We start from the raw sequence: 12,091 nt of genomic DNA, 5'->3' as shown, positions 1-12,091 counted from the left end.
ACAGAGAGACAGGAGACAGAGAGAAGGAGGGAGGGAGAGAGCACACTCACCAGAAAAAGGTGTTGGTCCCGTCGTCATAGACCTCGCACTCCGTGTTCCTCCGGTGCAGGCTCTCCCTGGAGGTCTGCTTCATCACCTTGGCTTTGATCGGCGCGCTGTGATCCGGACCGCCCGCTTCAACTGAGCCGTTGTTGACTTGCTCGGCGGCGGATGACGCTGTGGCGCACTTGCCGGTAGCGTTGATCGCTGCCACGCCGCCTTTCTTCGACTCGGGCTTGGTCATGGCTTCACACGGACCCGCCGCCCTTAAAGATAGGCTATACTGATAAAAAAAAAAAAAAAAAAACGATCCTGTGCTGCTTGGTTTATCCCTGAGCTCTGCTCCCCTGCGCTGTCATCCGCGTCAGCCCCACCCAAGTGACTGTCAGCAGCATCCTGGGGTAGTCAGGGGGAAATGAGCGTTACGAAGACAAGGGCGGGGAGAAGAACCTGAAAAGCACGTCCTGCGGTTATTGTGGAGGATGAGTCCTGAATACCTCCCGGCACGGCTCAGCACGACTACACTACATTACACTATACTGCACACAGGTACATAGGACACACATACCGATTAAATGCGTGGTCCCGTGGACCGGGTGTTTCGTTTACCTTTTTTTTTTTTAATATAGCCTACGGTAGCCTATATTACTCTTATTATTAGTAGCCTATGAGCCTATTATTAGCTACCTGTTTTTTTTCTTTCTACTTTATTTCACTATTTGTATTACTAGTCTTATTGGTGTGAGTTTTATATTATTAATTTCACCATATGAAATTAATAAAAAACAATCTGGCCTATTCAAAAAATTAAATAAAGTGGTCAAGACGCCGCCTACTCATACCAACTTCTACTCAATTAGCGGGGAAAGACTGTCATGTGCCCACAATGGCGACCACTTTACTTAGTGCTGTAGTTTTCTACTGTACAGATATAGACTAACTAAGGTTGCTGGACATCAGGTGCTAAACAAATCACTGTATCTGCACTGCGCTGAGTGAGGAGCCTGATGTCAGTCAGACCACTTGGCTAACCGGGTTAGCTATTTGTAGCAGGTTTTTTCCCCACTGTGTGCTGCCAGCAGGGCTAAGTTAACAAACTAGCTTGTTAACAATTAACTGACACGAAACTCCCATTAGTCCAGACGGTGTTTCGCAATTCTATGTCTTGTTTTTGTTTCTTTACTGTGTTGAAATTAAGCTAGCGTTACGTTACTTACCAGCTGAATTGACGGGATTATAGTGACGGCAGTCCGGGTGAGTGGAGGAGCTGCTGACGCTACATCAGGTCAAACGCTGGAAACCCGCCTTCGTGAGCAGAAACAATGTCGCAACTGACCGTCAGTCCCTCGCCCAGGTTGGGAACCAGAGCTGCTGTGGCCGCGGGAGAGACAAACAGCTCCAGACCGAGGACGGGGCGCTCCACACGCTCCAGACACACACATCACATGGGCATGGCGTCGCTTGGGGTCAAACTGGCAGCAGCAACAGCAAGGTGTCTGGTCTGTCCTTTCAAATTAAAATACACATTCCGCATTGTACAGTGACATACTTTTATTTTGAAACCAGAAACGTTGAGACGGAAGTCCTTCCTCTGCTGCTTTCCGCTCATTCGCCGCCTTCACAGCCTGACCTGTGTGGCGGGTTTAGCTGAGGATCATCCGTTTATGCGCTTTGTTTATAAACGTGGATGAGTTACCGTTAAAAGCTTAAAGGTCCCACTGTAACAATAGGAGGGATATGTGTATATTGCTAGAAAACGATGTTTGGTGGTTTATATGGCAAAAGCGTGGGTTCAAAAACAGTAACAACATTTTTGAGTAATTATTATGTCGTCACTTCCGCGTAGGCTGCGCGTCTGAAAATAGCAAACCAAAGCAAAACCTATACAGCTTTCACAATAACACAGAAATAAGTAGAAATCAGACATAAATACGGGGTTTCTGTAGGCTTTATAGTTGCATTCATTTAACAAATGTAGATATTCCAAGAATGTAGAGGAGTGTGAACACACACCCTGCCTGCTGTAATAATACAAATCCTGCTGTAAATAATGATATACAAATATACATATCAATCCAATATTTGTTTATTATTTATTTTCTTAGCACTATACCTTGTTGTCTATTTGCACTACATGTGACTGTACAGTACAATATGTCCACTTTATTTATCTTGTTTTAATTACCTTTTTTTGTAGCTACTATTCTTATTCTTCTTTAACTTATTGTTCAGTTCTTGTTGTACGACTTTTATGTGCAAGCCAGGGAGCTATGCAAACTGCAGTCTAATAGCTAAATCTGATTGTCATTCTGATTCTGAACTGACTTTAAAGTGAGTTCAGAATCAGATCAGAGCAGAAATCAGGCTGTTATAATTATAACAGCCTGATTTGTGCACAGATCTGGTTCCTTAACAACTGAGACGTGCACAAGATTTAACAGTTTAAAAAGCGGTCACTGATGAGTTATAACTCTTAGGATGACATCATCGAGTTTAGTTTGACAAAGATCCATTCAGGAGATCGTCCTTGAGACTTTCATGTCCCAGCTGGTAAAAAAAAAAAAAACCTCAGCTGATGACACATGGCAAAACCACCATTATCTCACTCTTGTGTAACCAGAGTTGGGGACTCCAGGTCAGAAGTACCACAATTTTTTTTTTTAAAAAGCTCCTCTTGACTTGAGTATTTCCATCTTGGAAGCCGAAGGAAAATTTTGCACTTTTCACCCCATTCCATTTGTCTATGTTTTTTCTTTCTTTTCTTTTCTTTTTAAATCAAAATACCATAAATAATGATCATTAAAATGATTTAAAAGTCTGGAGGTAGCTGCATTCACTTACTCATCATGTTATTACATTCATTCACATAGTATGCATATGCGATATACTGTATGACTTAACCTTCACAATATTTTTGTAGTTTGTGTGTGTCTGTGTGTGCGTGTGTTTTAAAATGATTGGTGTTGTCGTACCCACAGCCAAAGGCAACATTCCCCACACGCTGGATGAGGCACACTCAGGGTTCAGAAACACAACAGCAGCACACTGTAGATCATAAACTGTGGGGACAGAGGTTTTGTAATTGTAAAGGTAAATGAATGGCAGGAGCGGCCCCCAGGCTTTTAGTTTTTGTTTAAACTCACTTTATAATGTTTGACTGCATGGCATATAAAACAATTTACATTCAAAAACAAAGAGGCCCTTGAGTGATGCTGCTCCTTTGAAGACCGCCTCTAACCAGTGGATTATTCTCTTGTGCATTGTCTATCTCTGATTCAAAGCACATAGCTCTTTCACAACCACAATTACAAACTCATGTAAAAAAAAAAAACTATGAAGCTTCCAAAAACATTACTAATCTGGCCTTGACAGACTATAAAATACAGCTTGGATAATTGAGAGGCAGAGTTCAAGTCTGGTTCAAGGGGCAGCAAGACAAAAGCACACAGCTGTGAAGTGTCATCTTGAAAGGCCCGGCACAATGCATGACTGCCTTTTCATCACATCTTATTTAATGTAGTTGTTTGCCACTGCAGGAGCATTACCAACACATTTCAAGAGCTATTTTTAACTCTGCACAAGATGTTCTTAAAGCACTGCATGGGCACAGGTTTATTCCAGTGCATGTTTTGACTGAAACATCAGCCTATTGGGTGTTGGACATTGTGCCAATAGCTTTTGGAGGAGCGATCCTCTGCTTCTTTTTTTATGAGATATTTTTTGAATAAAATCAGTGGCGGTGACAGCTGCCATCCATGTGCAGTTGTTTTAGGATTTAAAAATAAAAAGCAAACATGTCCACATGGGAGCTGGGATACATCCTTATCAATAAACCCAGACTTGAGCAGGATATGGCAGCAGACACTTATAAGGTATAGCCTGTACAAAATCTTCAGAGGAGGAGAATTTAATGAAAATAAAAGAGGTCACGAAAAATGTAACCACAGGGCTTTAAACTCAACTAACGTTTGCATCAAATGCTGACAGCATTTCATGCCTCATTAAACAATATATGCAATGGGTGAACTGCTTTGGTTGAGCCTTCTTTAACACAACACACTTGCGTGAAAGTGTTACAAAATTCAGGTCAAACAGCCTGTTTCTATAGTTACCTGATTTACCAATGTACTGCTGAAATTTCACCATCATCATTTAGACATAATGAAAGAATCATGTCACTGTGGCTTCATTGCTATGTACTAACAAACATAATTTTGTGGAGTGCAAATAGTTGAAATAGGATATCATTATTATTATATTTATTGTAATCAGAGAATAGGAGATTTTTTTTGTTTTTTTTAACTGTTTTAACTCTCGTCTGCAGTCTTCCCGTCTGCAGACAACGATTTTACATGCCTGATTAGAAGAAACAATAAAAATCACCGATAGGAAATGGTCCCTAACTCATCCAGGAACTCATTACCATCGGGCGTGTCAAACGATGGCCATCATGGAGCTGAAAGGCAGCAGGCAGAGGAACCGTTTTATAGGAGCCACGTGGGATGGAGGGATTGAGTGGCCATTCATCCTCCTTCTAAAGAGTCCTGCGGTGTGGCCTGCAGCCCCTCTGTAACATCAAAAGGGTCAGTTTGTCCAGGTGAGTGGTCTAGGTGGGGCTGAGGGGCCACATTCTGGAAATGGCCCCGTTTTTGACTTGTAAAAATGAAGGAACCACAGCATGACAAAGAACATCCACAACTTGCAGACAATAAAAGTTATTCCTCACAAATATGGTCTCAATAGTTTTTTGCTAAATCTTTATTGACACTTACATACAACTCATGAATCGACTGGTTTAATGTAATCTGGAAAACACTGCAACAAATCCAGTGAGACCAAATCTGCCCTACAAAGGCAAAGTGCAGTATCTGCATTTTAAAAAAAATGTTTTGACCAATCAAAAGTGTGGCATATTCTCTTCAATCTGGTAGAATTTGATATTGGTACTGCTAAAATTTCCAGAGTTATTGGCCTTTTTTATTTTGCTGTCCATCAAAAAAGCACTGTGAAACCAAGGCAAAGTGCAGTCTGCAAAGAGTAACTGTACTCCCTACATACTAGAATTTACTCTATAATTCCTTTGGAGTAAAACTAAGGCAAAGTGCCGTATCTGTAGGTAATACCAAGCCAAAGTGCAGTATCTGCACCAAAACCAAGGCAAAAGTGTAGTATCTTCCATAAAACGGTCAAAATTGTTCAGAAAGACAAACTACAAACTACATTTAATTCAGTCCACCTTTATCTAATCAATTATAGACTTTGATGAATGGAATTTGATGCTTAAACCTGACAATGAAAAACACAAAAAGCTGTTTTTCTCAGTTTGGCATTTTTACAGATACTGCACTTTGCCTTTGTAGGGCAGAAGTATGCAGTTACTGTTTTTGATGAAAGTTTTGTTGAAGTGAATCCTTATTCCTTGGCATTCTGTCTCTCAGAAATGTGTAAATACAAACTTTTTCTTTGTCCAGTGTCTTGCAGCGATTTACTGGATCAGTTGGAGATTCATTCAGAGGACTTCTGCACTCATCCAAACTGTGCAAACCAGTTTATGGTCTTTGCTTCTTCAGTGGACACCAAGAATCTGGAGAGCCTGGATTTTTTCCCCCCACATTTTTTGTCAAAGAGCAGGTTACGTCAGTTGAGATATACATATGTGTGTGCAATGAAGGATAAAACGGCCATACTGCATGCCTGTGTCAGACAAACAGGTCGGAGAACATCACAGTACGTGACCGACCCTAACTGTTGCTCTGATGAAATCTGTGCCATTATCTGGCCTTTTGAAAGTAATGAATTCAGACTCTTGCTGCATTTTCATGGCCTCACAAACGTCAGCTGATAAGATCTGTTGATAGAGAAATGTTGCCCGGGGAGCAGCAATCCTCCTCCCACTTCTCAATGTGTTTTCTGTAAATGATCAATACAAAAGCACTCTTATGATCACACTGATGAACTGAGGCTCACAGGTCATCATCATCATCTGTGATCCATTCAGGAGGATAATGTTTATATGCTTTATTGCATTGGTAAGATATATTAATAATCTAAAATTGTTTTAATTATTATTTAATAATTTACATTTATAAAATGTCTTACACAGCTTTTTTCACACTGCTTTTACAGTAATTAGGCCAGGGGAAAAAAGGCCAAGTGTCAGTAAGTAGCTTTCACCACAAGGAGGAGCCAACACACCACACAAAGATTTCTACCTGCTGTGAGCTCAGTCAGGGAAGAATTCTGTTTTATGTTTCTAATCAAAGCTAATCATTATGTATGTGTGGCATTAATCATGACTCAACTTAACCTACTTACAATTTAATCTCATCATTTTGTTTTAATTAACAGCAACAATCCAGAAAAGCTGTTTTAAATATCTAAGACATTTTTAAAAATTACATCAGATGATGAGACTGATGCTCCCCCTTAGCAAATAATGTTACCATCACTTATGGTACAGTATTATACCAACAGCCTAATAAAATGTATTTTTATTGGTATTTGAGATTACAGTTAATTTTATATTTTTTATATGTGTGCTTTTCTTTTATTATAGTGGTTGTCTTTTGGTGCCATTTTATATACTGAGAGGAACCAAAGGAAATTTTGTTATAGGCATGATGACAATAAAGACATCTTAAATCTTGAATCTTGAGAGTATATCCAAGTGAACCACTCGCTGTTTAATGGTATAGTCTGTCACATGTCCAGCCTGAGGTGTTGTCTGTTGTAGGAACATCACTGTCAGAAGCACCTGACCTTTGGAGAAGCTGAATCATGTGTACAGTCAGCTATTCACAATGAGGTCCCCTCCTGATCCTGATGTGATGTCATCCAACCCCCCCATGTTACACTCACACTGTAGCTCATGTGACACTGTGACCTCAGCCTCCTCACTGATCCTCACCTGACATCACGGTGTCACATCATGGAAATCTGAGTTTCTCACTCTGAGAAAGACAGTTTGAATACAAAGTCATAGGTTCAGTGATGTTCCAGAGCATCTGCTTACTTACAGGAAAGGCTGTTTTTTTTAAATAGGCTACATCAAAGAAACACAGAAAGCAAAAAAACAACAACGGAAAAAACAGAGAGAGAAGTATTCGACACAACCAGCTGGAATTGAAATATTTGTGTGGTTTGCTGTCATCAGCATTAATATTCTCTCATATCAGTAATAGCAATTAATATGCAATATGAGCAAACGTGTGACAGAACCTGGTGGTGGTGATGACGTTATTTCTTTATTTGTGTGCTCTAAAGCACTGCTAGTCTTACTGGGGTCCACATTTTAAAACAGTGCATTTAAAACATACATTTACATGACATGGATAAGACAAGACAAGTCAACAAAAACGTACATCAAATCTTTACAATACATATAATCATCACCCTAAATCAAAACACATGCATAAGACACTCTAGTGTACAGTGGTTATGAAATAAAAGGCAAAACAAATCAATGTGACAACAAGAACAACAAAACCTACATAAAACCTGTCTGATATGTAGGCTATGTATTTATGTGTGTGTGCACATAAGATGTCTTACATGTATGCCATTCCATGTTTTTTAAATTGCTTTAAATATTTATTTGTGTGAGTTTCATGGCAGTGAGGAGTTCTATGCTTTTCATTGATGAGATATGAACTATGGCCTTGTGTTGCTTGTCTGGTGGCATATGTAAGAAGAATCATAATTGTTTTTTAGCTGATCGTATTGGTATGGTGGAGTTTTGACAGCAATACTTTCCATATTGAAAAAAATAGTGCACCATTCACTCTGTCCTCAAGTTTTAACCATTGTAGACAGGAGTGCATGCTGTTGATAGGCCTACTGTTACGCAGCAGTATGGGCATGGCAGAACCAGCTCTCGGTGCAGTAGCGGTGTTGAACCACAGGGGGTCGCTGTTGTCCACCGCGAGGCGTTGGTCTGTCTGCTCGGAGGCTCCGCAGCACCATGCGCCGTGTGTTTACTACTGTTCTGTTTGAAGACGTTTACGTTGTTTACGTCCTCATAGTAAGAACGGTTATCGCGTGTTAATCTACAGTGGAGTGAATGCGCGCGCACAGACACCTGATGATACCCTGATAGTGAAGCTTCAGTTCACTCTGTCACACCGTATCTGAACACCATTGTTTATATAGTGCGATGGGGCTTTTTTTTCTTAATTTATTTATTTGTAGCCTATTTATTTTTTTCATCCAAACTCTCCGTCTCTGTCTCTGTTGGTACAGTCAGTGGCTTTACTTGGTTTGTAGGGTCCTACTAATCCACTTCTTAACTAGATCAGTAATCTTTTTTGAATCATATGAAAGGTGTATTCTTCACGGGGCGCCTTGTTTTGTTTAGAGAGGGTTAAAGCTGCTCAGTTGGGTAAATGAATACTGCCCCCCCCCTCCCCCCACCCCCACCGTTCCCTGTGTTGTTTACTTTGCTCTCTGCTCCTGTGCGTAAAACTAAAAAGCAGCTCTCGATCTCTGCAGACGTGAAGATACTACGCACGACCCGAGGTGTTGTTATTGTGGTGAGGGAGAAAGGCAGGGGTTATGGAGTGTGTGTGTGTGTGTGTGTGTGTATGTGCGTGTGCGTGTGTGTGAACGCCAATGGGGTCAAACATCGGGCAGTGTTTTTTTCTTTTCTTTTCTTTTTTTTTTTTAATCATAGCCTGGTACATGTTCTACTTCCTTTATTTCTAACGTGACAATAAACAACAATCACATCAGAGTGACAGTGCAGCTATTTGGTGCTTTAAAACGTAACTTCATGAAATCAAATCATTATAAATCCAATCTTGGATGCGCAACACAGTGAGGAGGGTGGAGATCAGTCTATGGATCAAACCCGTGTCCGATAATGGATACATAGTCCTCCAAATGCGACCTGAAAGTGCAGCTCCCATCAGTTTCGCACTGACACCGGGAAAGTCCAGTGTTGTTCCAGGCTCATACGCTACGAGAGAGAGAGCGAGAAAAAAAATCCCAAAACCCAGCGCTCTGCTCGGGGAAGGACAGCCAAATTGGCACCGATGGTCGACGGGAAATCATGGGTGAGGAGGGGGGAGTGGGGTGTGGGGTGCGGTGGGGGTTGTAAGTCAGTGTTGCGTGTGTTTGTTGAGAGGGGTTGGACTTAGGGCAACCAATGAGAGAGTCGTGCGAGGTGGCTGCTGAGAGCGAGGATGTGTCGGGAGGTTATAAACTCCGCATCTCACGACGTAGGTACCTTTAAACCGAACAGCGTGCCGAGGGGAGACACAGGAGCGGGGAGACAGAGAGAAGGGACACACACTATCAGTCTTGAGGCACAACAACAACAACAACAACAACAACACCTGATTTTACCCTCATCGATCAGCCAGCCACATCGGGCATCTTTCCTCTGTTCTTCTGGAGCTTCTTTGGAAAGATTCCTTTATTTTTTGGAGATGTCCAACGTCCAGTTATCGAGCAGCGCGCTGGAGAGGCTGGTGGCCAGGAGGACCTTCCCTCTCCACAGACGCACTAGTGTCTGTCGCAACCTCTTCGGACCCGTGGATCACGAAGAACTGAGCCGGGATATGAAAACCAAGATGCGGGAGATATCCGAGCGCGACCAGCAGAGATGGAACTTTAATTTCGAGGCCAACACCCCGCTGGATGGGGATTACAAGTGGGAAGAGGTGCCCGTGGATAAGACCCCGGTGTTTTATCAGGACTCTGTACAAAACGGCAGGACCCGGGTGCCCGAGACGCCCGTCAAGCAGCAGAAGCCCACTACTACTACTACTACGGACTCTTCCCTCCCGGAGACGCCTCTTATGGATGTACTGGAGCGTTTGGCCGTGCCAGAGAGCAGCAGCAGCAGCAGCAGCAGCAGCAGCAGCGCTACCGGCCAGGTGGAGGTCAACCAGGAGAACCGCACGGACAAGCTCAACTCAGGGAAGCACGCACACAGACCGACCCCGTGTGTCAGACGCAAGAGGACGGCCGCTCCCGAAAACAACACACAAATCACAGGTAAATATAAAAAAAAAAATACAGTGTGTGTGTGTGTGTTTTTTTTATTTTTTTAAATGTGTATGTGTCAGAGCCGCGCTGCGCTCCGTGCGTATACATCACTCCTCCATGTCCGTCCCTCTGGCTGCTGTGCGTAATTTACCGTCTGTGTGGATTCGGGTGAACTAACGGTTTCTCTTCTTGTCCACAGACTTCTTCGTGAAACGAAAAAGGGCTGCTGATAGAAAACCCACTGATATGAGCTCGTCGTGCCACCTCTCCAAGTCTCCGATCCCCGTGGAACAGACTCCACGAAAGAGGATCCGTTGAAGGTATGAAGAGTTTTTTTCTCCTATCTAATAAACCCCCTTTAAAAAATCCACTAATGTAATTTAATGTGATAATGTTGCTAAATTGACATAGCCTAATACTAAATATTTTATAGTTTAATGTGTTTAGACTGTGCGCTGCCTTATAACTAGTTGTGGTGTTTTGGTTTTCCTGGGTTAATTGTAAAGGATTAGGGCGACATGAGCCAAAAAGCGCAGAAAGGCTTATCAGGGAGAGGGGGTGGGGAGAGCCTGTGGTGGTGAAATCGCAGTAGTAGTGATAGTAGTAGCTGTAGTAACACTAGTGGTTGGGGGAGGGGATGTGCGTCACGATATGGCGGGAAAAAGTCTCGGGTAAAGGGTGACGCCTGCTGCCGAGGCTACATTTCCTGTTTCCTCAGAAAGCTGACTCGCGTCTTTTTCTTCAGAACGAGACTCCTCAAGAGGAACAAAAAAACTAATCCACTTTTATTTTTGTCCCTCTTTCCAGGTCTTTCTTTGTGTTTTTTATTTTTGTTTGCACTATTTTCCTGCGCATTTTTTGACGAGGATCAACGGGAAGATGATGTTTGTCCCACGTCCGCCACTTAAAACGCTGCGGAGATGGATGAGGGGAGGCGGTGCAAGTGGGAGGACGGAGCCCGGCTGGCCGGCTCTCTGGTCCGGTCTGGTCTGGTCTGGTCGGTCGGCTGGTCCCGGGCGGAGCGGAGCCTGAACACGGGAGCAGACTCTCAGGACTGAACGGTTTGGATGAGGCGGAGGAGAGAAAGAGAGAGAGAGAGAGAGAAATTCGCCGGATGACTTCTATCCAGTACAAATGTAGCATTCATTATTGCTTTTGCATATACAGCCACTCGACAGTGTTAAATGTTTTAACATCTGTGCAATCCTAAATTACTTTTAAAAAAAGAAAAAAGAAAAAAAGAAATTGTCTACACTGGCCAAAAGTGTACAGCTTTATAGAGACAATAGCCTATAAATGTTTATTTCTGTTCTGGTTTTTTCTGTAAATGTATATTTTTAAGTCTATTCTAACTTATAATTTATTTATGTTTCTGTTAAATTTGTTCAAATGCCTTGTTGATTTAGCCAAAGGGCATGTTTTTATTTTATTTTATTTTATTATTTACATCTATTTTTTAATTGTGATGTTTTGCAATCATGTAGCTTCCCCATAGTTGTCCACACTTGAAAAAAAGGTTTTCTTTGTGTTTCTGAGCCGTTTCTATTTTTGTGTTTTCATACAAGTGCCCTAATTATGTCTTGCAAAAGATGAGAATAAACTATTTTTCACTTCAACTTTAAAGCAGAGTTGTTGATGTGTTTCTGTCCGAGGTATTTTATAGGTTAATTCAAGAAAAGGAGATTTTATTCTGTATGTTTTCCTCCTGATCTCTGATTGAGATGAACATAAGAACAAAGGATTGGTTATCACCTATATATTTAATTAATGTCTGACAATACACGGGGCATTTAAAGATGGGTTATATATGGAGACAAAGAAGGAACAACAATCTGAGTTATCACAGACGCCTATGACGCAGGTAGCTTTGCATCATTTTCCACTCAGCTGTGTGTGTGTGTGTGTGTGTGTGCTCCTGTGGGGCTTGTATCTTACCTTGCGGGGGGAAAAACGCATTCAGACATGCAACCTTGGGCAGCGTGGCAGCTGCGGGATATAGGCTGGGATTTAAAGGCCCTTTCGCCCCTCTAAAGAAGCAGCAGCTGCCTTTGGATCCCGGCTTTGT

The 12,091-nt window shown here is 42.1% G+C and overlaps 2 protein-coding genes across 5 annotated transcripts in view; one reads left to right on the top strand and one right to left on the bottom strand.

Annotated features, from left to right (window-relative positions):
* The window catches only part of ptdss2 (phosphatidylserine synthase 2), a 31,184-nt gene extending 29,723 nt beyond the window's left edge, over positions 1-1,461 (bottom strand). Inside the window, exons 1-2 of one of the 4 annotated variants that reach the window (XM_083974006.1) lie at positions 1,257-1,461; positions 51-489 (exon numbers count right to left, since the gene is read on the bottom strand). In XM_083974006.1, coding sequence (XP_083830132.1) covers positions 51-283 — 233 coding nt within the window. In that variant the 5' untranslated portion in view covers positions 284-489; positions 1,257-1,461. The remainder of the gene's footprint in view (positions 1-50; positions 490-1,256) is intronic. The other 3 variants (XM_083974005.1, XM_083974008.1, XM_083974007.1) reach the window with 3 other exon arrangements.
* A 7,815-nt stretch (positions 1,462-9,276) lies between these two features.
* cdkn1cb (cyclin dependent kinase inhibitor 1Cb) lies at positions 9,277-11,652 on the top strand. The gene is made up of 3 exons (XM_083973174.1): positions 9,277-10,035; positions 10,226-10,346; positions 10,834-11,652. The coding sequence occupies exons 1-2, from the start codon at positions 9,465-9,467 to the stop codon at positions 10,342-10,344; spliced, it is 690 nt and encodes a 229-aa protein (XP_083829300.1). The 5' UTR covers positions 9,277-9,464; the 3' UTR covers positions 10,345-10,346; positions 10,834-11,652.
* Positions 11,653-12,091: the final 439 nt, after the last annotated feature.

The sequence above is a fragment of the Trachurus trachurus genome (assembly GCF_905171665.1).
Source record: "Trachurus trachurus genome assembly, chromosome: 6".
Classification (NCBI taxonomy): domain Eukaryota; kingdom Metazoa; phylum Chordata; class Actinopteri; order Carangiformes; family Carangidae; genus Trachurus; species Trachurus trachurus.
This window is presented reverse-complemented; position numbering and strand designations above follow the sequence as displayed.

Coding starts and splice junctions, on each gene's coding strand:
- cdkn1cb (XM_083973174.1), top strand. CDS start 9,465: ATGTCCAACGTCCAGTTATCGAGCAGCGCGCTGGAGAGGCTGGTGGCC. Junction 10,036..10,225: donor AAACAACACACAAATCACAG/GTAAATATAAAA, acceptor TCTTGTCCACAG/ACTTCTTCGTGAAACGAAAA.